The 24,366-nt window shown below is 37.4% G+C and overlaps 3 protein-coding genes and 1 pseudogene across 6 annotated transcripts in view; 3 read left to right on the forward strand and 1 right to left on the reverse strand.

The window, feature by feature from the left end:
* LOC104778060 (RNA-binding protein 8A-B-like) lies at positions 1,208-3,280 on the reverse strand. The gene is made up of 4 exons (XM_010502423.2): positions 2,895-3,280; positions 2,427-2,563; positions 1,791-1,945; positions 1,208-1,517 (listed from the first exon to the last, which is right to left on the reverse strand). The coding sequence occupies exons 1-4, from the start codon at positions 3,169-3,171 to the stop codon at positions 1,472-1,474; spliced, it is 615 nt and encodes a 204-aa protein (XP_010500725.1). The 5' UTR covers positions 3,172-3,280; the 3' UTR covers positions 1,208-1,471.
* On the forward strand, positions 14,360-17,322 carry LOC104778061 (zinc finger CCCH domain-containing protein 55-like). 3 transcript variants are annotated; one of them, XM_010502425.2, is made up of 9 exons: positions 14,360-15,170; positions 15,455-15,601; positions 15,739-15,918; positions 16,007-16,113; positions 16,214-16,462; positions 16,554-16,638; positions 16,735-16,864; positions 16,951-16,981; positions 17,080-17,322. In XM_010502425.2, the coding sequence occupies exons 1-7, from the start codon at positions 14,455-14,457 to the stop codon at positions 16,841-16,843; spliced, it is 1,593 nt and encodes a 530-aa protein (XP_010500727.1). In that variant the 5' UTR covers positions 14,360-14,454; the 3' UTR covers positions 16,844-16,864; positions 16,951-16,981; positions 17,080-17,322. The 3 variants fall into 3 exon arrangements, with proteins under 3 accessions (XP_010500727.1, XP_010500728.1, XP_010500726.1); XM_010502426.2 differs by having other exon boundaries at positions 16,010-16,113; positions 16,940-16,981; XM_010502424.2 differs by having other exon boundaries at positions 14,361-15,170; positions 16,940-16,981.
* On the forward strand, positions 21,488-23,478 carry LOC104778062 (annotated as a pseudogene).
* LOC104778064 (kelch repeat-containing protein At3g27220) overlaps positions 23,561-24,366 on the forward strand; it is a 9,314-nt gene continuing 8,508 nt past the window's right edge. For both annotated transcript variants that reach the window (XM_010502430.1, XM_010502429.1), the window contains exons 1-2: positions 23,561-23,872; positions 24,016-24,358. In XM_010502430.1, the coding sequence (XP_010500732.1) occupies positions 23,699-23,872; positions 24,016-24,358 (517 nt within the window). In that variant the 5' untranslated portion in view covers positions 23,561-23,698. The remainder of the gene's footprint in view (positions 23,873-24,015; positions 24,359-24,366) is intronic.

Genomic DNA, 24,366 nt, shown 5'->3' on the forward strand with positions numbered 1-24,366 from the left:
TGGAATCAACCCGTATGATTCAATGGATTGATAATGATAGTTTGCTAAAATTATCATTTGCTCACACCTGAAAATGTATAACCCTTTAGTTTTTGTACTCTTTTAGAAGCTAGCTAGAAAAGTGATATATTGCTATTAGTGAAGGATTGCTATAGGTAAAACTAAAATTAGAAAAGCATCATAGTATTTCGTTGAAATGTTAAATCAAGAGAACAGATAAATGATGATATTGATATAAAGAGGTAGAGAAGCTCACAACGAGTCTTCACAGGTGTTAAATGAAAAGGGAAAGGAATTGAATGCTTGGTAGTTGCCACCGATACAGTTATTTTGTATTATGGTTCATTATTTCTTTTTGGTCTATCCATTTATTATCTTCATGATTTTATGGGTTATATGTCTTTTTAGCTTGGTGTAGCTTTGTCTAACTACATTTCTAAGCATTGGCTACTAGTGTGTTTAACACAAACCGAAGTTATAGATCTCTGACTTACTAATTATATCTAAATACTACTTGTTTATTGATTTCTTGGTTTGTTCAGATGAAAAATATAAAACTGACACTAAATAAAGTAGCTACGTTTCACATTGTTTTGGTACGAAAAAGGGGGACACAAACAGATTACCAAAAAAGAGAGAGAAACGCAGATTTTAAAATCAACAGAATCTAAGGTATGTTCTTATCAAGCCCTTAGCCTATGGTACAATCAAATTTTTACAACATAGAAAAACGTAACAGTTCCAACGGCTCCACATGTACATTTTTCTTTTCTTAGTAATTTCAGCAGTAATTTATGGTTTTAGCCATTAAAATATGTCCATACATTCACATAAATATTAATGTGGGACTTGCTCTATGCACGAAGTATAGATGATTGCAACGTACAACAGAAATCATGCATCATGTGAGTAGGAAGAAAGTACAACAGCTCGCTTATCGCCACTCATCAACCTTTGATGATTTCTGTTAACTGAACATATATATAAGGTAGTTACGGCTATAGACAAAACACGATGTCAATGCCATTGATAGAGAAAATTCCGTAAATGCCAAGCCAGAAATGTGGAATAGTTTTAGTTAAGAAGATGTCAACTAAATTCCATGTTCAGACCAGCAAATACGGAAATTTTAGTAGAGAAGATTCATTTAGTCGATCATTTTCACATGTACATGCAAGTTCTTCAACCTAAATATGAATCAATAGACTGAAAATTAAAACATCTTCCTCATCCAATGTATTTTTTTTTTTTTACCAACACAAAGCATTAAAACAGATCTCATGGTGTTTAAACGCAACAAATCCCATACAAAGGCATAAGATTAAACAACGCAAAAGCAGCCAAACCCTACATAACTGCAAAAAAAAATTTGTCCAACACTCACGCCTTGTAACCGTACCTTACAGATAGAGAGAGGATCCCAAATACCGAGAGATGTGGAAACAACTCTCCATACCAAATCATAATACAATCAGTAACGTCTTCTCGGGCTTCGTGAACGCTGGGACCTCCCAGACCTGCAAATACCCAGAAAAAAAACCCAATGATCAATAAATGATTAATATGTCTAAAGGTGAAACTACTTGAAAAGTCGCATGTGATTGATTCATTGGGAGAAAATAAGTGCTTAGGACAATATAGTACTTTGTCTATGGTTAAAAGGTTTGAGATATATAATCTTTGTGTCTACATATTCAAGGCTACACTACACTTCAACAAACCGCAAGAGCAGACAAGTCGTGGTACTTGGTTAATGAGAGGGGAAACAGAAGAGTAATAAGGTTACCAACCTCTGGTTTTTTCTCCAGTGAGATCCACCAGAACTGGGACCACTGCTGAATGCCCAGTCAACAGTGACATTCTGCGTTAGAAGCTCAGCACCATTCATTGCTGATATCGCCTTCTGTGCATCTTCTTTCTTCTCATATTCTATCAAAGCATAGCCCTGATCAAAACGACAAGGGAAAGTGTACAAGTTAAATACAACTTGCATAAGAACTCACGCAAACTGATAAAAAAAAAAAAAATTGATCCGTAAACTCCCTCTAAAACACAGCTTATCATACTCGGCTCTTCATTTCTGATAGTTAACAATATATGGATTAAAACATAAAATATGTCTAAGAGGAGAGCATCAACTGGGATAACACAGCATTGCAGCTGACAGACTACATCTGTTGTATCTATCATAACAGCATTATAAAATAGCAAAGTTTTGCATATCATTTTTGGCTCTCCATTCCTAATACTTAGCATTACACTGATTAACACATAACAGTATGTTGAATAGGAGAGTCATCTTGGACACACTTTACAGAATATTACATCTCTAACGTCCATCGTGAATCAAAATAACATAGCAAAAAACTTAGCTTCACTATAGCCAACAAAACAGCTATTAAGAACATAGAAAAAAAACCCCATACCTTGACAAAACCAGTACGACGATCGAGATTGAGATGTAGATTCTTTATCTCCCCAAAGTCACCAAAAGCATTGAATAAATCATCGTCCTGTGCTTCCTCATGAACTCCAGCAACCAAAATAATCCATCCTTCAATGGCTACACATAAACACAAACAACAAGTCATTCAAAACAGTTCCAAACCTTTATCACCCATCAAAGTGACTATGCTCAGCTCTCACAGACTACAGTTCCGTTTACTTAAATTCTCTACAGTATAATTCTTTAGTCTGTAGATCGAAAGTTCTAGACAAATCTAATGAAAACACACATCTAGGTCAAATTGAATCCAAAGCCACAGGGGTAATTTGAGAAACCCTAGAAACAAATTATTAACACAAATCAATCAACGACGCGAAGAATCAGTAACCCCAACACTATAAACACCTAATTAGAAGCAGCGCGAGAAGAAGGGATTGAGAGACATTACATCGCTGTGGACCATGACCGCCGTCAGAACCGAGTGACTCGAAATCGCGTGAGGAAAGACGGCGCTGACGATCGGAATCTCTCTCGTCGCGAAACCCACGGCCTTTAGTCTTCTTCTGCGCCGCTGATTCTCCGTTAGCTCCGGCGATAGCCGACTTAAGCCTCGGGTGTCCCGCGCGTGGAGAAACATCGGCGGCGTCAACTGCTGTAACTTCTTCATCCATAAGGTCATCCTCCTCAGGCTCGAAATCGATTGCTTCTGATTCTATGTTCGCCATCACTTCAGCCGCCGTAACTTTCCCGATCGATCTCTTCCCGTTCCGCCGACTTGATTTTGCTTCCTTTGTTTTTGGGGACGGAGCTTTTCCTCTACCTTAGATATTTTCTCTGCCTGTGGTTTATAGGAATGTAGATTGGGCCTTTACTGGGCTTTCACCTTGTATACTTTTTATTCGGCTTTTTACACGCTTAAGCTAAGCCTTTTATTTCTAATTTTTAAAAACAGGCTTTTCTCTACTCTGAAACTCACACAGTTTTATCATAAAACTTCTGTTCAAAAAAAGAAGTTTTAGATTAGGATTTTTGATGGTTATTTCTTTATCTTATTTATCTTAGTCAAACTCAAACATATCATCAGAAGTTCGAAAGGATCTAAAACTCGTTGGCGTGGTTTTTATTGTTAAAAAGAGGTGACCAGTCTTTCATAATCATCTATTACAAATTAAAGTAAGGTTTATTCTCTCTTAAATAATTTAGATTTATTTGTTAATGCATTTTTTACAATAATAAAACTAAAAATATTTACCTTCAATTAAACCATAAATACAACACATTTCATTAGATAGAACATAGATTAACTAAAAATCGTAATTATTGTCAAAAAGAGAGAATCGCTCGCGAGTGGACGACACTCGCGGCGATTTTCTCTCCCAACCTCTTTCTTCTTCTGATCACAACCGCGTGCTCCGTCGATGGGGGTTCTCCATCGATTCCGGCGACGAAGAGAGCCCCAAGGCTCATGGTGCTTCATCCGTAAACTGCAACATCAACAAAGTGAAGCTTATAGATCAAAATCAAGGGAGCAGTGGAAGGGAGAAGCTTCCTCGACACACCGACGGTAAGAGCTCTATCGGCGGTGATGCGACGGGGAGAAGAAGAGGGAGATTCACGGCAAGGATCGAGAGAGTAAGGCGGTTAGATCTGATGACCGGAGATTCTGGAGGCTCTCACGGCTGTCGTTCGATGGGGGAGGTCGTCTATTGCTCGGAGGAGCTAAACCACCGTCAAAAGTTTCAGATCTACTCCCTACCGCTTTTGCTCTCTCACATATGAGCCTGAATCTCATCGACAATCAAAGATCGGATCTCTTCTTCTTCCTCAAAGCTGCTCTACGGTGGCAGGATGGCAACGGATCTTGGATCACCATCTCCGTTTGACTCGCGTCGTCCAGGCTCACCGGAGGACCTGTTCCGATGAGCATCCGCAATTCCATGGGCGGCGGCTCAAACTGAGTTCTTCAGTTTGAGATTAGGGTTAGAGTGCGACCGGTTTGATTCCGGTTTGCTTTAGATAAACCCAAGTCAATTTTGATTTTTTGGTTTTACTCGATTTGATGTTTGTGGTATAAGCCTTATGGAGATTTATGTAAATGGGCATAAATCCGGAAATAGCCTATTGGGCATTTATTTATAATATTGAATACCTTTAACAAAAAAAAACATAGATTAACTAACACTTCAATATGAAATTATAACTAACATCATATAAATTTTGCATGAACACAAAGCAATATTGTGAATCTTTGAGCCGTAAAAGCTATAAGAGATAACGATACAAAATATTAATTTTAAAAGAAAATGGAAAGTAATTTATGTTACACTCCTATCACTTTTGATACCGCTTTTACAATTAGTTACAATAAAAATGAGAACATATCACTGCTGTACGAATTACGAATCATTAGAGATTGAATTATGGCATACCTTTTAAAGCATTCATGATGTCAAATTATTTTTTCTTGTGTCGATGATGTCAAATTATTGTATCACTTAAATACTTAATAATTAAGATACTACAAATCATATGGTGGTATATATAACACTTTACAGTAGATACTGGTCCATGTCTTTGATGGTGATCATCATTGGGATATCCGTTTACATATTGCTTTCTTATTCCACCCTCCCCGAAATAAGAAATTCATATCAACATTTGTTCGAACAGAATTTGAGACTACTACTAAGTACTAAGACCATTTTCAATTATTTTTTCTATTTTTTCTTCTATAATAGATGATCTCTATAATACAGTAGAGTTTTGCTCCAATGGTTTTCTCTATTTTTTCCTCTAAAAAAGAATATTTCAAATATATTCTTTTTTATTTTACAATTAACACCTTTTATTTATAAAAATTGCAAACTAACCCATTTTAATTTAAATTTGTAACACTTTCATAAAGTTATTATTTTTATTTAAATTAAATATTTATTATTATATTTAAACAAAGACAACAACAGTTGGAGATTCAAAGTAAAAATTATGCTTTGAAAGAGCTAAAAGAAGAAAAAAATATTATTTTGTGACTTGGATACTTTACATCCAAATGTTCGTGGATATTTTGAGACTGAACAAGCACGAATTATACAAAAGCGGAATAATCAACAACAAAACCAACAAGCTCCTCCTCCATCTACATCATTTGGTTCGTTTGGACAATATTTTAGCGATATTGTCGATCCCAAAGTAATTTACCGGATTATTAAGTTATTAGTTTTTGCTGTATTAAAATAATTACTATGGATTGAATGAAAAATAAATTTGATAATTTATATAAATTATCTTTTTCAAATGGTAGTCTCAATATTTTAGACTAAATATTTTTACTTAAATTTATATTATTAGTTTTTTAAAATACTTATTTTATTAAATTTGTATTATTAGTTCTTAAAAATATCTATTTTATTTATTTTGGTCATAAATAAAAGAAGTTCAAGATTAAGAGGACTACTTTGTAAATAAAATAGTTCACCTCTATTTATAGGGAAAAAATAGAGTTCCTCTAAGACCATCTCCAATGGTCCTCTATTTTTTTTCTCAATAATAGAGATCTTCTAAAATAAGGGTAAATTTTACTCCAATGGTCCTCTATTTTCACCTCTAAAATAGATATTGCTATTTTTTCCTCTATTTATAGAGGAACTCTATTTTTTCTTAGAGCATCTCTAATAGTCCTCTATTTTTTTCTTTATAATAGAGATCCTCTATAATAGGGGTGAATTTTAATGCAATGGTCCTCTATTTTCACCTCTAAAATAGAGATTGCTATTTTTTCCTCTATTTAGACTATCTCCAATGGTTTCCCCTATTTTTTCCTCTATAATAGAGGAGAGTTTTGCTCCAATGGTTTTCTCTATTTTTTCCTCTAAAAAGAATATTCCAAATAGATTCTTTTTTTATTTTACAATTAACATTTTTTATTTATAAAAATTGCAAACTAACCCATTTTACTTTAAATTTGTAACACTTTCATAAAATTATTATTTTTATTTAAATTAAATTTGTAACACTTTCACAATATTTTAGTGATATTGGTGGATCCCAAAGTAATTTACCGGATTATTAACTTATTAGTTTTTTGTATTAAAATAATTATTATGGATTGAATGAAAAATAAATATTATAATTTATAGAAATTATCTTTTCCAAATGGTAGTCTCAATATTTTAGACTAAATATTTATACTTAAATTTATATTATTATTTTTTAAAAATACTTATTTTATTAAATTTGTATTACTAGTTCTTAAAAATATTTATTTTGGTCATAAATAAAAGAAGTTAAAGATTAAGAGGAATACTTTGCAAATAAAATAGTTCACCTCTATTTATAGAGGAAAAAATAGAGTTCCTCTAAAAATATGGGAAAAAAATAGCAATCTCTATTATAGAGGTGAAAATAGAGATTCATTAGAGCAAAACTACTCTATAATAGAGTTTACATGTTAAAATAGAGGACCATTGGAGATGCTCTTATAGAAGGTACTCTATTTTTTCTTATAAAGGGTTCCTCTATGAATAGAGGATCTCTATTATAGAGGTGGGTTGGAGTAAAACTCACCTCTATTATAAAGATCTTTATTATAGAGAAAAAAAATAGGGAAAACCATTGGAGATGGTTTTACAAATGGTTTTTCTATAAATAGAGTAACTATATTTTAGAGGTGAGAATAGAAGTGGGTTGGAGTAAAATTCACCTTTATTATAAAGATTTCTATTATAGAGAAAAAAATAATGAAAACCATTGGAGATGATCTAAAAATATAGAAAAAAATAGCAATCTCTATTATAGAGGTGAAATTAGAGATCCATTGGAACAAAACTACTATATAATAGAATTTAAAGGTAAAAATAAAAGATCATTAAATATCATCTTAATAGTATATTTTTATGCAAAATAGTAAATACAGTACCATTGAGCTTTAACGCATTAGAAAAAAAAAATCCATAGTTCGTCGTTAAGCCATTAAACACTTATGTCATTAAGAGGGAGAGAAGAGAAATCATTAATTTGTCTGGTTCTGTTGACTAACTCCGGTCAATTCACGGCATCTATCTAACAAGACACGTGTCCTAAAAGCAATCTCAACTGTTAAATATAATATCTAAAGACAGTTTGACGGCTAGGATCTAGAAATGAGTAACTGAAGCCCGTACACTCAGTTACTGTGGGAAATAAATTTAATGTCACGCACGAGTTTTGGTGTGACGTGAAAAAGAACAGCTGGCTGACAAAAAATCTTATGGATGAGTGTTGTCGATGAGAGCCCTACTCAATAGTCCTGAAATCTATTATCCGAGATCCGATATCTAATCCGGGATTCACTTCTATCCGTTCTGAAAAACTGGATATCCGGGTGGATAGATCTGGATTCGGATAGAAAAATTATGTATTCAGGCGGATCCGGATCTGGATAGTATAAAATTTTATAACTTGATATCCGGATCCGTATATATAGATATATAAATATATAAATGTTGGACTTCTATACTTATGTATATTATGTTGGGCCTGTTAGTAAAACCCACATACTAAAAACTATAATTTGAAGAAACAAAATAAGAGTCCAATTGATATATTAATGTTTTTTAGATATTAGGGCTTCATGCCTTCACCCTCACCTCGCCGATCTGTATCTTTTTTTCTTCTTCTTCTCCTTTTCGCCATTAACAACCACTTCTTCATCTTCCCATGACAAATTTTGGCGATGCAAATGACGAAAACATAAGTCATGAAGAACTGTCTGACGGTGCTTTTGCTGTGAAAAATGAAAGAGACAAAGAAATTTTTTTTCTCTCGGATCCGGATATCCGCCGGATATTCTGGTTTTAAACGGATCTCCGAAAACCGGATATTCGAATAGACGGATCCGGATACGGATATCAAAACTACAAATCCGACCGGATACGGATCGGAGCCGGATACACTCAATTTTGCCGGATATCCGGCTCCATCTCAGGGCTACTACTCAACTCAAAATAGTAGACTTCGCACCATTTTCGTCTACTCAATTTTCGTCAACTCAAATTAAGAAAGAAAAATCTTAATTTTGGTAAAACCATTGTTGTTTTTTGTTATCTAAAAAAAAATAAACTAGTATAAAATTTTATGAAAAAATACAACATTGGTGATTAACAAACTAAAATACAAGAAAATAAACTTAAAACATTAGTATTATTTTATGTAAAAAAAGACTAGTATTAATTTATGTATTTGTTGCACCCAAATTTTTATCCTTCTAATTTTTACTGCACCATATTTATAACTAAGCAAGTTGAAAAATTTCAAGAGCCAAGAGGATTGAAGGTTTGTTATTACTTATAGTTATTAGCATGTCTTGCGTTTACTTTATTTTGATTTTAGAGTTTATCTCTTTTGTAGATTAAGATAATGAGAGACTTTGATTATCACTTACGATGGTTAAGGTTAATTTTATCAACATGAGGCCTATAAGTAAGATCACATATTGTTTCATGTTCTAATCTATCTTAGTGGAATGGAACCGAATTCAAACCAAAATTCTAAAATACTCGAATGAATTCAAAATTCCCTATTCGAAATATTCAAAAAAAAAATGAATGGATTTAGCCAAAACCAAATGATTCATGTACCTTTACATCCCCAGATTATCGGGTAAGTGAATCAAATTTGGTTAGATATATGACCACCTAAAAGACCGACTATAACTTGATTTCGGTCATAATGAAACGATTGGTTTATCTTGTACGATCTGTGAAAACAGAGACTTAAAAACTGAAAGGATACTTCATTAATTTAACAACGATGGCTTTAAATAAGGAAGCAAAGCAAATTAAACAACAACTGAAACAAAGCGAGAAAATAGGACACGAACTCCACTACACAAACTGATTCAAATCCTTGACTCCACTACTGAACTCCTTAAGACTCGGACTCGATGACTTGTTCCACCTTAAGAGAAACAACCAACTCAAACTGAAACATATCCTCCCTTAAGCTAATTCCCTTGAATTCAGCTTACTTCAGACAACATTAATCATACCAAGCATTGCACGAAGCTTCTCAAACTGCTCCAACTTCAATGGCTTTGTAAAAATATCGGCAATCTGGTTCTCTGTAGGACAGTGAGACAACTTAACAACTCCACCACTCACCAAATCTCTGAGATAATGAAACCTTAATTCAATATGTTTACTCTTTCCATGAAAGACCGGATGCTTAGACAACTGAATGGTAGAGCTATTATCACACATGATCACTGTTTCAGTCTTCTCTTCAAACCCAATTTGCTCCAACACCCTTCGAAGCCACACACACTGACACGCACAAGCAGCAGTTGCTATGTACTCTGCTTCAGTGGTAGAAAGAGCAACCACTGATTGCTTCTTAGATGTCCATGAAACAGCTCCAGATGCCATCATAAACACAAATCCAGATGTGCTTCTCCGATCGTCTAAATCACCAGCATAATCACTATCAGTGTAACCCGTGAATTGCAAACCACTTTCTCCTCTCTTATAAAAAATTCCCAGCTCAGTTGTACCCTTCAAATATCTTAAGATCCTCTTTGCTGCAAGCCTATGCGACAATCTGGTATTAGCCATGAACCTGCTTATCAAGCAAACCCCATACATCAAATCCGGTCTTGTCACGGTTAGATACATGAGGCTTCCTACCAACTGCTTGAACAAAGTTTCATCAACTCTTTCACCATTTTCATCCTTTTGCAGCTTCGTTCCTGGAACAATAGGATTCTTCACAGAAATTACTCTCTTCCATACCAAACCGTGCCAATACTTCTCTTGCATACCTTCGTTGGCAAATGAAGATTCCGTCTTGATCTTGCTTCACTTCTATCCCAAGGAAATGCTTCATCTTGCCCAAATTAGACATCTCAAACTCCAACATCATCGATTTCTTAAACTCATCACACATGCTTTTATCATTCCTAGTAAATATCAAATCATCAACATAGAGACTGACAATTAAGAAGTTACCTCCCTTTGCTTTTGTGAATAGAGTGTGCTCATAGGGGCATCTCTCAGAGTCTTCTCGCTGGAAATAAGCCTCAATTCTACTGTACCAAGCCCTTGGTGCTTGCTTATGTCCGTATAGAGCCTTTTTCAATTTGTAAACTTTTTCTTCTTCTCTCTTTTTGACAAATCCTTCAGGTTGCACAACATAGACGTCCTCCTTTAATTCCCCATGTAGAAAGGCACTTTTTACATCAAGTTGATAAACCTCCCAACCTGATTGAGCAGCTATGGCGAGAATTGTACGGATAGTGTCAAGTCTTGCAACTGGAGCAAACACCTCAGTATAGTCCACACCATAGCATTGAGCATATCCTTTTGCTACCAGCCTTGCTTTGTATTTGTCAACTTCTCCATCTTCGTCGAACTTTGTTTTGTAGACCCACTTGACCCCAATAGGCTTAAATCCTTCTGGTAGTGTTGTAAGCTCCCAAGTGTGATTCTTCTCAATAGATGCAATATCACTTTCCATTGCATCTTTCCAGATTTTCTGTTTCACAACTTCTTCAAACCAGATCGGATCATGTTGATCTACCATCATCATCATCATTAACGCATTCAGATCCCCATCCAGCGTCTGTTCTCCTGTCTCATAGTCCGCCAGCCATCCTGGTGCTCTTCTCACACGCGTACTGACCAGTTGAACTGAACTAGTGGCACCAAGAGTAGACTGCTGCTGACTAGGAGCTGTAGGTGAGTTATGCGGACTCAAAGCTATTATCTCTTCTTCATCTTGATCATCAACCTCATCACCACACTCCAATGTACCATCTTTTAGTTCTTCATCTGATCGGTTCCAGTCCCAACCTTTTTCTTCTTCAAACACCACATCCTTGCTCACCACAATTTTTTTTGAAACTGGATCATACAATCGCCATGCTTTAGACTCTTCACTCACTCCGAGAAAGACGCATATCTTACTCTTATCATCCAATTTGTTTCTCTTCTGGTCTGGTATGTGAACATGAGCGATGCAACCAAAGATCCGAAAGTACTCAACCACTGGTTTCTTTCCACTCCACGCCTCTTCTGGAGTTATTTTTCAACTGCTGCAGTAGGACTTCGATTCTGAATGTGCACACTCCATCGAGTTGCTTCAGACCAGAAAGCTTTTGGAACTTGTCGTTCACTCAGCATAGATCGAACCGCATTCATGATGGTTCTATTTTTCCTCTTTGCGACTCCGTTCTGCTGCGGAGTGTATGCTGCTGTCAATTGCATGTTGATCCCTTGTGCTTTACAGAATTCAACAAACTTACTTGAGTTAAACTCGCGACCTCGATCCATCCTTTGACAGATTAGAGATTTTCCAATCTCTTTCTCCACTCTGGCTTTAAAGTACTTGAAGGAACTGAATGCTTCTGACTTTTCATGTAAGAAATATACCCATGTTTTACGAGAGAAATCATCAATAAAACTCAGGATATACCTCTTGTCGCTGTTTGAATCTGGTGTGATGGGGCCACATATGTCTGAATGCACCAATTGGAGTTGTTTTGAAGCACTCCACAAGCTCCTTTTCGGCATTGAATCTTTGTGTTGTTTTCCCGTCAAGCAGACAGTGCATATCTCCTTAGTAGACTTGAGTGAAGGCAGACCCACAACCATGTCCTTCTTAGACAACATCCTTAACCCATCATAATTTAAGTGCCCAAACCTACAGTGCTACAAATGTGTTTCTTTCTCAGCAACATCTTCCACCTGAAGACACATCTGATTCTTTGTAGCCTTGGATGATAGAACATTCTATTTCCACTCATGTTAGTTTGCATGATCACTCCTCTACTAGGATGATACACTTTGCAAGTCCTATCCTGAATTAAGACGGCTAGACCTTTTTCTTGAAGTTGTCCTATGCTTATTAAATTGTTTCTCAACTCAGGAATATAGTAAACATCAGATATCAACTGAGTTGTGCCATTGACTTGCACTCCCACACTCCCTTTTGCTACCACAACCATCCTTGTATCGTTGCCAAGTTTCACAGTTTGATTGAAACCTTCCTCTAACTCTGAGAACCACCCTTTGTCTCCAGTCATGTGATTACTGCATCCAGAATCCAGAAACCACACATCTTCTCTCTGTGACTTATTTTGCTCCACATATGCCATCAACAACAGTTCATCATCATCCTCCAACTCAGCATAATTAGCTTTATTCTCCCACCGTGGACACTCATACTGAAAGTGTCCTAAATTGTGGCACTTGAAGCATTCGATCAATGCTTTGTTTTGCCCAGCTCTTCCTCTACCTCTGCCACGGCCTCTTCGAAACGCACCTCGACCTCTTCCTTTGCCAAATCTCTCATCATGAGAAACTTTCAACACTTGTTCCTCCTCTTGTGCTCCATGCATCCTCTGTTCATGAACCAACAAGCTCCCATGAAGCTCATCAACGCTCATGACACTCAGATCATTTGACTCTTCAATTGAGCAGACAACATAATTGAATTTTGGAGTCAGTGATCTGAGCACCTTCCCAACAATTGTGCTCTGCTCCATGAGTTCACCATTCGTCTTCATTTTGTTCACCACGGTCAAGGTTCTGCCCAAAAATGTATCTACTTTCTCCCCTTCCTTCATAGCAAGCAGTTCAAACTCTTTTCTTAGTGCTTGAAGTTGTGCTCTTTTTACCTTTGTGGAACCTTGATACTTTTTCTTCATTGATTCCCAAATCGCTTTTGAAGTACTCTTGTCAAGAATTGTCTCCAGGATTTCTCTATCAATTGCTTGAAAGAGAAAATTCTTGACCTTAAGATCCTTCAATATGGCCTCCTCCACCAACTTCCTTTGAGCTTCACTGGCCGGTGTTCCTCCCACCGCTGCTACTGGGATCCCCTCATCCACCAGTTTCCACACCTCTCTGCTTCGAAGGAAATTCTCCATCGTCATAGACTAGTAGTCGTAATGACCGTCAAACTTCGGAATTGCCGGCTGCACAAACTTTTCTGAATTTGACATCTCGATTTCTTTCTCTCTCTCACACACACAATTTCTCTTTTTAGATAGCTCTGATACCAAATGTGAAAACAGAGACTTAAGAACTGAAAGGATACTTCATTAATTTAACAACGATGACTTTAAATAACTTTATAGGAAACAAAACAAATTAAACAACAACCGAAACAAAGCGAGAAAATAGGACACGAACTCCACTACACGAACTGATTCAAATCCACTCTACTATTGAACTCCTTAGACTCTGACTCAATGACTTATTCCACCTTAAAAGAAACAACCAACTCAAACTGCAACATATCCCTATTTTCGAATTAGTGTCGTCTGGTCTGAAAAAGATGTTTCCCGTGGTTTGTTCCAACATATTTTTGACAAAACTTAGTTCATAATCATATATGGCTATTGTTAGATTGCCATCGATGAAATCATCCTAATATCTTTTTATTGGATGGAGATCTTCAAACCAAATCAATCTAATAAACAAAAAAAAAAATGAAAAAGCTGCTTTATCCAAGAAAAAGGGAATAATAGTGTTGATACCTACTAAACTAGTAGGCTACCCGTGATTAAAATCTGTTAATTTACCCCACAAAATCAGGTTTGTTTCCACTCTAATTCCGCTCTTTACGAACTTCCAAAACCCTAAACTTATAAATCAAATCTAAAACCTTCAAAATGAAAAGAACAATAAAAAATAAAATAAAAAACAATAAGAAGGCTAGGCTCTATTTTTTCCCTCTTTTAATTATTAAAAAAGGTTCGGTTCCCTTATTTTTTTTTTCGTTTAAATATTTGCTAAATCGCTTTTTACAAAAACAAAATGATGTAACAAATTTCTAAAAGAAACATACATTTATGATTTAACGCAAACCCAAAAAAAGAGGAAGGAAAAAAGACACAATTACCCCCACACGCACACCCCATTCTCAGAGGCAAAAACTTTTGCCTTTTGTTTTCTTCTCTCTTCGTCTTCTTCACCATCTTCTTCTTCTGGGGAAACACAAAAAAGAAAAAAAAAAACAAAACTTTACCGGCCATGGATCCCGGCGACCCAACTTCGATAATCTTTACAAAGATCAGAACTTTAGAACCAGAGAACGCTTCCAAAATCATTGGCTATTTCTTACTGCAAGACATGGAACAGAGAGATTTGATTCGTATTGCTTTTGGTCCTGACACTCTCATTCAAACCTTGTGTCGAAAAGCTAAATCCGATTTGGGTCTCTCATCCAACGGTTTCTCGTTAAACCCTATGTCGAGACCTATCAACATCCATGGCCACCAGTCATTGTCTCAGTCTTCTCCAAGGAATGGTTTTTTGAGAAACCCTAGTAACCCTTTGCCTTGTTCGTTAACTTCGAGTACACTCGGTGATAGGCCTAGTAACTTCAATTCTAGACCTTTTCGTGACGGTTCATCATTTTTCGCTTCTTCTTCCGGCGATGAGCAGCACCAACTGAGTAACCAGTTTCCGTTTGTTGAGGATCCATTTGCCAATTTTCACAAGAGGAGTTTCTCGGCTAACGATGCTTGTTTTGAGTCAGAGGAACCAGGTTTCGGAGGAGGACCTGGTTATCATCGGTTTCCACAAGGCGGTTTAGTTGATGATTTTGGTTCCTCTGGTGGTTTTGGTTCGCCGAGTGAGATGGATTACGTCCTTGAGAAGATGATGAGGATGAAGTTAGCTCAACAAAAGAGAATGGTTGCTGCTCAGTTCATGGCTGCGGCTTGTGGCTCTCCATTGTCGCATAGGTAAGTTTGCTTTCTCTGTATACGTTTGGTTAGTAAAGACTTAGACTTTAGTAAAGTCACTTTACAGAACAAGTGTAGCAGCATTTTAGCTCGTGGCTCTCAAATGTCGCATAGGTGTTTTTGTTTGCCTTCTCTGTATATGTTTGGTTAGCAGTGTAACATAACAAGTGTAAAAACTTGAGACTTTACAAAACAAGTGTTGCTTTGTTGTCTTGGTTTTGTATCAAGATATACTGAGCTCCTGGGGATTGGTTTTGCTAATGGTGATTGTTTGTTTCTTGCAGACAAGGATCAGAACAATTTGGAGAAGAAGGTGGTTACTCTTATAGTCCAAGCCGGTATGAAAGAGAGGATGCAGTCTCTAAACAGATTTACTTGACATTTCCATCTGAAAGCTCCTTCACTGATGAAGACGTCTCAGCTTATTTCAGGTAAATCATATCTATATGTGTGTTGTGATCAAATCGGGTTATGGATGTGAGGAAGGCTCTATATGTTTAATGTACAGTTGGATTAGGGGTTCATGGTTCTTGTTTGTTTTGATACTCATGGTTTTTTGAATCTGTAGCGATTTTGGACCTGTGGAAGATGTGAGGATTCCATATCAGCAGCAACGGATGTACGGGTTTGTCACTTTCGCTAAGGCTGAAACCGTGAGAACCATATTGGCTCGAGGAAATCCTCATTTCATCTGTGACTCACGTGTTCTTGTTAAACCATACAAGGAGAAAGGAAAAATCCTTCAAAAGTAATGCGTGGTCCCTCTTATTACTCTTCCTCTAGTGTTCTTCTGTCTCTTGTGTTTGCTTTCTTATTAGAGTTTGGTGAAACAATAGCAGGAGGCAGCAGCAGCAACTACAGCAGCTGTTGGAGAGAGGGAACTACTCACCTTCTTCAAGTCCTTCAGGAATCGACACTAGGGATCTGTATGAATGTCGCTTAGGTTAGTTTCAATTTGTTCAAGAGACTTCAGAAAACCGTGTTGTTGTTTCCTGCTTACTGACATAGTAACTCACTAAATCGTCATTCTCTTTTCGTTACAGGACCAAGGATGTTTTCAAACAAGACACAGGAGATGCTGCGAAGAAAAACCGAGCAAGCTGATTTACAACAAGCTATAGAAGTAGAACTCCAAAGAAGAAGGTTCTTGAATCTGCAATTGCCTGACATGGAGCATGAATCTATTCACCATCACCAGCGTAGTCCTTCTTTTTCTCCTGCTCATATCCCACCTCGATTTAATCATAGTCTTCTCTTCAACTCAGAAAACAACAACGAAGAAATGATGGAAGGTTGTTGTTGTTGTTGTTGTACTCTATAAGTTGAAGCTTCTTTTTCTCGGTCTTTATTCATTCTATTCCTCTCTTTTTATCCTTTGATCAGGCAATAGCGATAGAAGCGAGCAACATCTTCAGCAAGTAGCAGACAGCAACGAAGAACGTGGTTACAGTAATGATTTCTACAAAGGGTAAATGAGTGATAAGAATCAAGGCTTTAAAGTCTCCTTGTACCTAAATACTCTACTTAAGTTCTCTTACATATAGTTTATCTGTCATTTCTAAAGGCAAGAGACGAGTCTGGAGAATACTCTTCCTGATAGCTTGTTTGGTTCCCCAAAAAAGTCTGGCGAAATTCGCAATACTGAGTCTGATACCGAGCAGAAAGCCTCATGAGATCAATCAGCATAGCAATGGGTATGTTCAAGATCCCCCTAATTCAGACATTTAATCTCAATAGTCATCAACAACATTGATCCAAGCTTTTTTCAGGTTCACTATAGGCAGAAAGAAACAAGTTTATGAGTGAGAAAGGTAAGCAGTTTCCGCCATGAAGCAACCTAAAACACCTTCTAAACCGTTACTTCTGTCTAACTCTTCATATCGTTTTTTTGTTTGTTTGTTAATTACAGAATGGTGTAGGACTGATAAAAGAAGGAAGTAGAAGATAAAAGTGTCTATAATATAAAAAAAAGCTAAGAGGTGGTTAACATGGATAGAATACAGAAGAGAAGGTTAAAGAGATCAGTTTTTAGGATTATATTGTCATCTACAAATAGGATTTTTACTACTAACGTCTACAACATATGATCAACACAGTAACTGAAACTCACAAGAAGGTTTCTTTTTGGTAATTTCTTTTTACCTCCTCCTAATATCGAATCCAAGTTTAAAAAGCTGCATCTGTTACTTAAACCATTTACCATGATTTTATGAAATGCATGTGCTCATAAAAGTCCAAATGAACCAAGTTATGGAATAAACCGGACCAAATCATTTCAAACGTAAACGTTATTTCTCGTTGGTTTACTTTTGATTGGATCGGTTAAGCATGGTTAGATTACATATATAAGAAAGTTGTAACGAACATCTTAGACGCGAAACCAAAAAAACTCAAATCATTCATTCATTCTCAGAGTTCAAGAAAAAAGGCAATTTCTTTCCTCGTCTTGAATTATCTTCTCAGGCCACCATGGATACCACGGATCCAGCTACGATGTCGATGATCACTGAAAGGATCACATCTTTGGAACCAGAGAACGCTTCCAAAATCATTGACTATTTCATGTCGCAGAAGATTGCAGAATTTAGATTGATTCGTATGGCTTTTGGCCCTAACGCTCTCATCGAAGAGTTTTGTCGAGAAGCTAAATACGAATTGGGTCTTCTTCCGAGAGGTTCCTCGTTAAACCGTGATGCGAGACCCTTCTATTTCCATGACAACCCATTGCCTCCGTCTTCCACAAGAAATGAGTTCTTGGATTTCTCGAACAACGCAGCTTTGCATGCTTCCTTAATCAGAGATAACCCTAACTTCTATTCTAGTCCCTTTCATGACGGTTCGTCGCAACAACGACAACAGTTGGGTTTCTTGGCAACTGATGCGTATCAGTTTCCACCAGGCGGTTTAGTTGATGGTTTTGGGTCGCCGACTCAACAAAGAATGATTCCTGCTCAGTCCGTCGGGGATTTTGGCTCTCAGATGTCGAACAGGTCAGATTGGGATTTTTTTTAGCGTTCTATTGATATATGTTTGGTTTACTAGTAACGAAGGATTGAGACTTTACAAAACAAGAGTAGTAGCATTAATGTAGTTTTTTTTTTTTAACTTTGGTTTTGGTTTCTTCTGTTGTTTCTGTATCAAGAAGAAGTTTTGAGATCTGGGGCTTGGTTTTGCTTATGGTGATTCTTCTTTTAGACAAGGATCAGGACAGTTTGGAGGAGAAGGTGGTTTTAGGTTGCCGAGTGAGCAACAAAGAATGATCGCTGCTAAGTCCGTGGCGGATTTTGGCTATCTTCAATCAGGGGAACCCGGTTATCAGATTCAACAAGGCGGTTTAGCTGGTGGTTTTGCGTTACCGAGTGAGCAACAAAGAATGATTGCTGCTCCGGTGTCGAACAGGTAAGATTGGGATTTATGTTTGCTTTCTCTTGATATATGTTTGGTTAGTAGTAAAGAAAGGCAGAGACTTTACGAAACAAGTGTAGTAGCATTGTATCTTGAGGCCAGTTTTTATAACTTTGGTGTTGGTTTATTCTGTTGTTTCTGTATCAAGAAAGAAGTTTGAGATCTGGGGCTTGGTTTTGCTTATGGTGGTTCTTCTTTTAGACAAGGATCAGGAAAATTTGGAGTAGAAGGTGGTTTTGGGTCGCAACAAAGAGTGATTGGTGGTCAGTTCATGGGGGGTTTTGGCTCTCCAATGTCGAACAGGTAAGATTGATATCTTTATTTGCTTTCTCTTGATATATTATGTTTGCTTAATAGTGAAGAAAGGCAGAGACTTTACGAAACAAGTGTAGTAGCAGTGTAGCTCGAGGCCTGTTTTCTTAAATAACTTTGCATGGTGTTGGTTTCTTCTGTTGATTCTGTTCTGTATCAAGAAAGAAGTTTTGAGCTCTGGGGCTTGGTTTTGCTTGTGGTGATTGCTCTTTTAGAAAAGGATCAGGACAATCTGGAGTGGAAAGTGGTTCCTGTTATAGTCCCGGAAGCCATGAAAGAGAAGATTTAGTCTCTAAAAAGCTTTTCTTGGCATTTCCACGTGGGAGCTCCTTCACTAATAAAGACGTCTCAACTTATTTCAGGTAGTAACATGTGTTGTGATAAAAGTCGGGTGAACGATGCGAGCAAGTGTTTATTGATTGTTTTGACGATTGACAGCCATGGTTTTTTAATTTATTGAATGTGTAGCGAATTTGGAGAAGTGGAAGGTGTGGATCTTCCATATAATCAGCAGCAAGGAACGTTTGGGTTTGTCACTTTCACTAATGCTAAAACCGTGAGGACCATATTGGATGAAGGAAAGCCTCATTTGATCGGTGACTCAGTTGTGCGCGTTGAAGAATATTGCAAGCGGGAAGGAAACAGTAACCCTATGTCTCCTTCTTTGACTTCGAATACACTTGGAGTAGAAGGTGGTTCCTGGCAGAGTCCAGGAAGGCAGAAAAGAAATGTATCAGTCTCTAGAAAGATTTACTTAACATTTCCACCTGATCGTAGCTCCTTCACTGTTGACGACGTCTTAAAATATTTCAGGTAAGACTTGTGTAGTGATAAAAATCGGGTTATCTATGTGAGGAAGGCTCTGTTTAGTTTTTCTTGTTTGTTTTGACAGTCGTGGTTTTTTAATGTGTAGCAATTTTGGAGCAGTGGAAGAGGTTAACATTCCAAATCGGCAGCTACCCATGTTTGGGTGTGTCACTTTTGCTAATGATCAAACCGTGAGAACAATATTGGCTCGAAAAAACCCTCATCTCATCCGTGGTTCATCGGTGACCGTTAAACCATACAAGGGGAAAGAAGAAATGTATTGCTTGATCCCTCTTTTTACTTTTCCTCGAGTTTTTCGTCTCTTGGGTTCGCTTTCTTATTAGACTTTGGTGAAACAATGGCAGGGCGCAGCAGCAGAATCAAGTACATCAGCTGTTGGAGGGAGGAAACTGTTCACCTACTTCAAGTCCTTCTGGATTGGAGGACTCAAGGGAACTAGATAATTGTCGCTATGGTTAGTTTCAGTTTGTTAAAGAGACTTCAGAAAACCGAGTTGCTGTTTCTTTCTTACTGACATATAAAAACTCACTAACTCGTCATTCTCTTTTTGGTTACCAGGACCAAGCAAGACACAGGAGATGCTGCCAAAGGAAACCGAGCAAGCTGATGTACAATTGCCTGACATGAAGAATCTCTCTATTAACCATCACCAGCAAGTCATGGAAGGTTGGTTGTTGTTGTGCTCTCTACGTTCAAGCTCTTTTGTGTGTTTTGGTCTTTATTCATTCTTTTCCTCTCTTGTTTTCCTTTGGTCAGGCGATGGTGATAGAGGTGAGCAAGTAGAAACCAGCAACGAAGAAGAAAGTGGTGACAGTAGCTACAAAGGGTAATATGACTGATAAGAATCAAGGCTTTAAGTCTTCTTGTTACTGAACTAGGTTACTTTAGTTCTTACGTACTGACAGTTTATTTATCATTTTGTCAAGGCAAGAGTGGAGGGTGGAGAATAGCTTGTTGTGTTTCCCAAAACAATCTAGCGAAACACCGCAAACCAAGTCTGATACCGAGCAAGATAAGGAAGTGTCATCAGAGAAAGCAGCCTAGTATAGGCAGCACAACAAGTGAAAGGTGAGCAATTTCGACCAAGAGAACAACCTCAAACTCCTTTTAAAAGCCGTTTACTCCATTTTTGTTTGTAGTCTAATTCCATTTCGGTTTTGTTTGTTTGTTACATCTTTGATTTGCAGAAAAGAAGGAAGTAAGAGAGAATTGTATATATAAGAAGCAAAGAGGTCGTACATAACAATGGAACACAAAGAGAAGATTAAAGAGAACACTACAGTTTTAGGATAATATGTCATCTACAATACAAACAGGATTTTATGAATGCTAATCAACACAGTAACTGAAACACATAAGTAGGTTCCCTTTTGGTGATTTCTTTTTACCTTCTTTTAATAAACACATAAGTAGGCTGCATCTGTTACTTACCATGACTGAATCATTACTTGGTTTCAATTGGATCAAAACAGGTTGAAACTTTGAACTTTGAAGTAAAGGTGCACATTTTAAGTGTAACACTGAACAAAGTGAACTAAACCAGAGCTGAATTATAGAGTCCAACTAGAACAAAAGTGTCTAACCAAAAAGATTAAATAAACCGGACCGAATGGTTAAGCATGGTTAGATTAGTACTTCAATGGCGACTTTAATTACTTTTAGTTACCATATAAAGAAAACGGTTCGATTCCCACGCCAGCATCTCTCTCTGTATCTGCAACATAGATTTTGATGTGACATATTTCAAATGTTAAAAAGGAAAAAATGAAAAAGAGAACACAATTTATCTTCTAAAAAGGTCTCGAAAGAAACACACAAAAGGCTTTGCTTTGGTCTTCTTTCTTCTCCTTGTATGGATTCAAGTCAGGGAAATCAAAAAGAACCTTATGTAACCTCCTCCATTGATGGTGCTGTAGCTGAGCTTCCTCGTCACCGTCTCTGTGTTTCTTCATCAGACCTAAAGGAGTCATTTTCTAGGATTTCTTTCAATGGTTTGGTCTGCAGGTCGTGATTTCAAATCGTGGGCTAAAAAAATGGAAGCTTTGCACGAACCCACTTGGAGAAAAGCTGGGATTTTTGAGGCAATCAAGGCATCGGCATACGAAATCCCTAAAAATCAGTCTTTGATTCTAGCTCTGGTTGAGAAATGGTGTCCTGAAACCAAATCATTCGTCTTCCCTTGGGGTGAAGCAACGATAACCCTCGAAGATGTACTGGTTCTTTTAGGGTTTTCTGTTTTGGGTTCTCCTATTTTTGCCCCTTTAGGAGGAAGCTCAGAGATGGGAGATGCCGTAGAGAACCTGGAGAAAGCTAGGTATGAGAATAGAGGCCAGGATGGGTTAGTGAGACGACGATTATGGATTTCGAGCTTCTTGGGTAGAGGTGATCAAATGGAGCATGAAGCTTTCCTTGTAATGTGGCTTTCGCAATTTGTTTTCCCGGATATGTCTCGCCGTTCTATTTCGAAACAAGTTGTCCCTATCGCTGTTCGTTTAGCTAGAGGTGAAAGGATTGCTCTTGCTCCTGCTGTTCTAGCAAGACTATACAGTGATTTGGGTCAAATTCAACCTTTTGCTAGTGAAAAGTCCACTAGAAATGTTACTCTGAAATCACTGTTTAAGTTAGTCCAAGTATGGGCATGGGAGAGATTCAAGAATACCAGACCAAAAGCTAGAGGGATACCAAAAGGTGAACCTAGAATAGCTCGGTGGGACTACCCGCCACAAACATCTGAGAATGTGAGATTGAATCTTGATGATTTCGATTGGCGTCCTTACACTAAACCTTTAAAGAATTGGAACCCTCCTCGGTTTTACCCTGAAGAAGCTATGTGGATGACTGTTGATGACAATCTTGATGATGACTTTGTTTCGTTTGCTCGCTGTATGAGAGTTTCTCATCTTGTTGGGATTGGTATTGTGGAGGATTACTATCCGAATCGAGTGGCAATGCAGTTCGGGATGACTCAGGATCTTCCTGGATTAGTTATTGATCAAAAAAGCTTCACAGAGAAAGAGGCATGGGATGATTACAATAAGTCTCTTGATGGTGTAAAGCTGTACATGCCTTCTTGTCTTGCTACGACTTCTGTTACTGAAAGATATCAAGACTGGTGGTTGAAATTTATTTCGGAGTTTCTGAGTCCTTCAGAATCAACTGAAACTTTTAATGCAAGTAATAGAATTGATGATGATGATGATGATGATGTGCAGCCTTTGGGTCAAGTGCTTCAGAAGTGGGGAGAGAGCTTTCTTAGGAAAGTCAAAAGATTTAAGACGCGCAAGTTAGCGAAAAATCTGAGATTCGAGATAGAGAAAGACAAGATTGGTGGTAGTGGTGCATCAGCTTCAACGGAATTACCACTTAGTCAGTTGTTTAAGGAGGAGTTGATGAAGAGAACAAGTGCGCATTTAAGAAACAAGGGAAGCAAGCGTGCTCGTGAGGATGATGGGAGTTCTATGGATCACAAAGACGATGAAAAAGATGATGACATCACCATTGCTCCGAATATCAAATCTAGAGGGAATGACGAAAGTGGAAGTAAAGCAAATAAGAGTATGGTTCAGAGACCATCTAATGAAAACCACTCTTCAAGAGGATCTCAATGTCACAAATAATTAACGTTGCTATGATTTTTGTTTGTTTGTTCTTTTGCATATTATGTTTATTGTATGGAGAACTTATCACTCTATACTCTATAGAGTCAGACCACAAACCTTATGTATGATGTTTTGTGTATTGGTTTAGTTTGGTTTGGTGTGGACATTTTAATTTCTGGTTTGGTTCGATTTATCAATAAATTTGGTTTATATTGGTTTAGTCATAAATGTTCACTGCCGGTGGTAGGAAGGAACACTATCTCGGAGATCAAGATCCTTCATCAAGCTCGTCTGAGAAAACACCAAAAAGGTTTCAAATTTATTCGAGATTTGTGAAACTCTAAAAAGGGTTATGTCAATTTAGTAGAGAGAGGACAGAGAGATATGGTGAGGAAGCACAAGTACGGGAAGGTAGTGTTGGTTTCGTGCATCGCGCTTCTAGCTACGGGACTCATTGCCGACTTCCTCTGGGCTACTTCTCATAGATTCTCCTCCGTCGCAATCTCCGCCGGGTTATCCCTACCCTCTTCCCTTACTACCGTAATCGTTCCCGGCCAGGTGAGTTTGTGTGATCTGTTGTTGATGTAACTAAGATCTCGACATCTGAAATTAGCAATATCTAGCTTCAGGAATATGATTCTTACTTAATACTTGCATTGAGGTTTTGAGTTGTGAATTTACTCTGTTTTTGCTGGTTTTAGGAGAAGGATAGTAAGAAGAAGAAGGAGAGTGTGAAAGAGAGGAAACTATCTAACACGTTTCAAGATTTGCCTGGTCCTGAATTGACATGGGAGAAGATGGCAGCTTCACCTGTAGCTCGGCTAGATGGAGCTGCAATTCAGATTAGGGATCTTTTATATGTATTTGCTGGATATGGAAACATTAATCTTGTGCATTCACATGTTGATATCTACAATTTCACGGCTAACTCGTGGGGAGGAAGATTCGATATGCCTAAAGAGATGGCTCATTCTCATTTAGGGATGGTAACGGATGGGAGATACATTTATATTGTTACTGGTCAGTTTGGTCCGCAATGCAGAGGTCCTACA

This window comes from Camelina sativa, chromosome 3, assembly GCF_000633955.1.
Source record: "Camelina sativa cultivar DH55 chromosome 3, Cs, whole genome shotgun sequence".
Taxonomy (NCBI): Eukaryota; Viridiplantae; Streptophyta; class Magnoliopsida; order Brassicales; family Brassicaceae; genus Camelina; species Camelina sativa.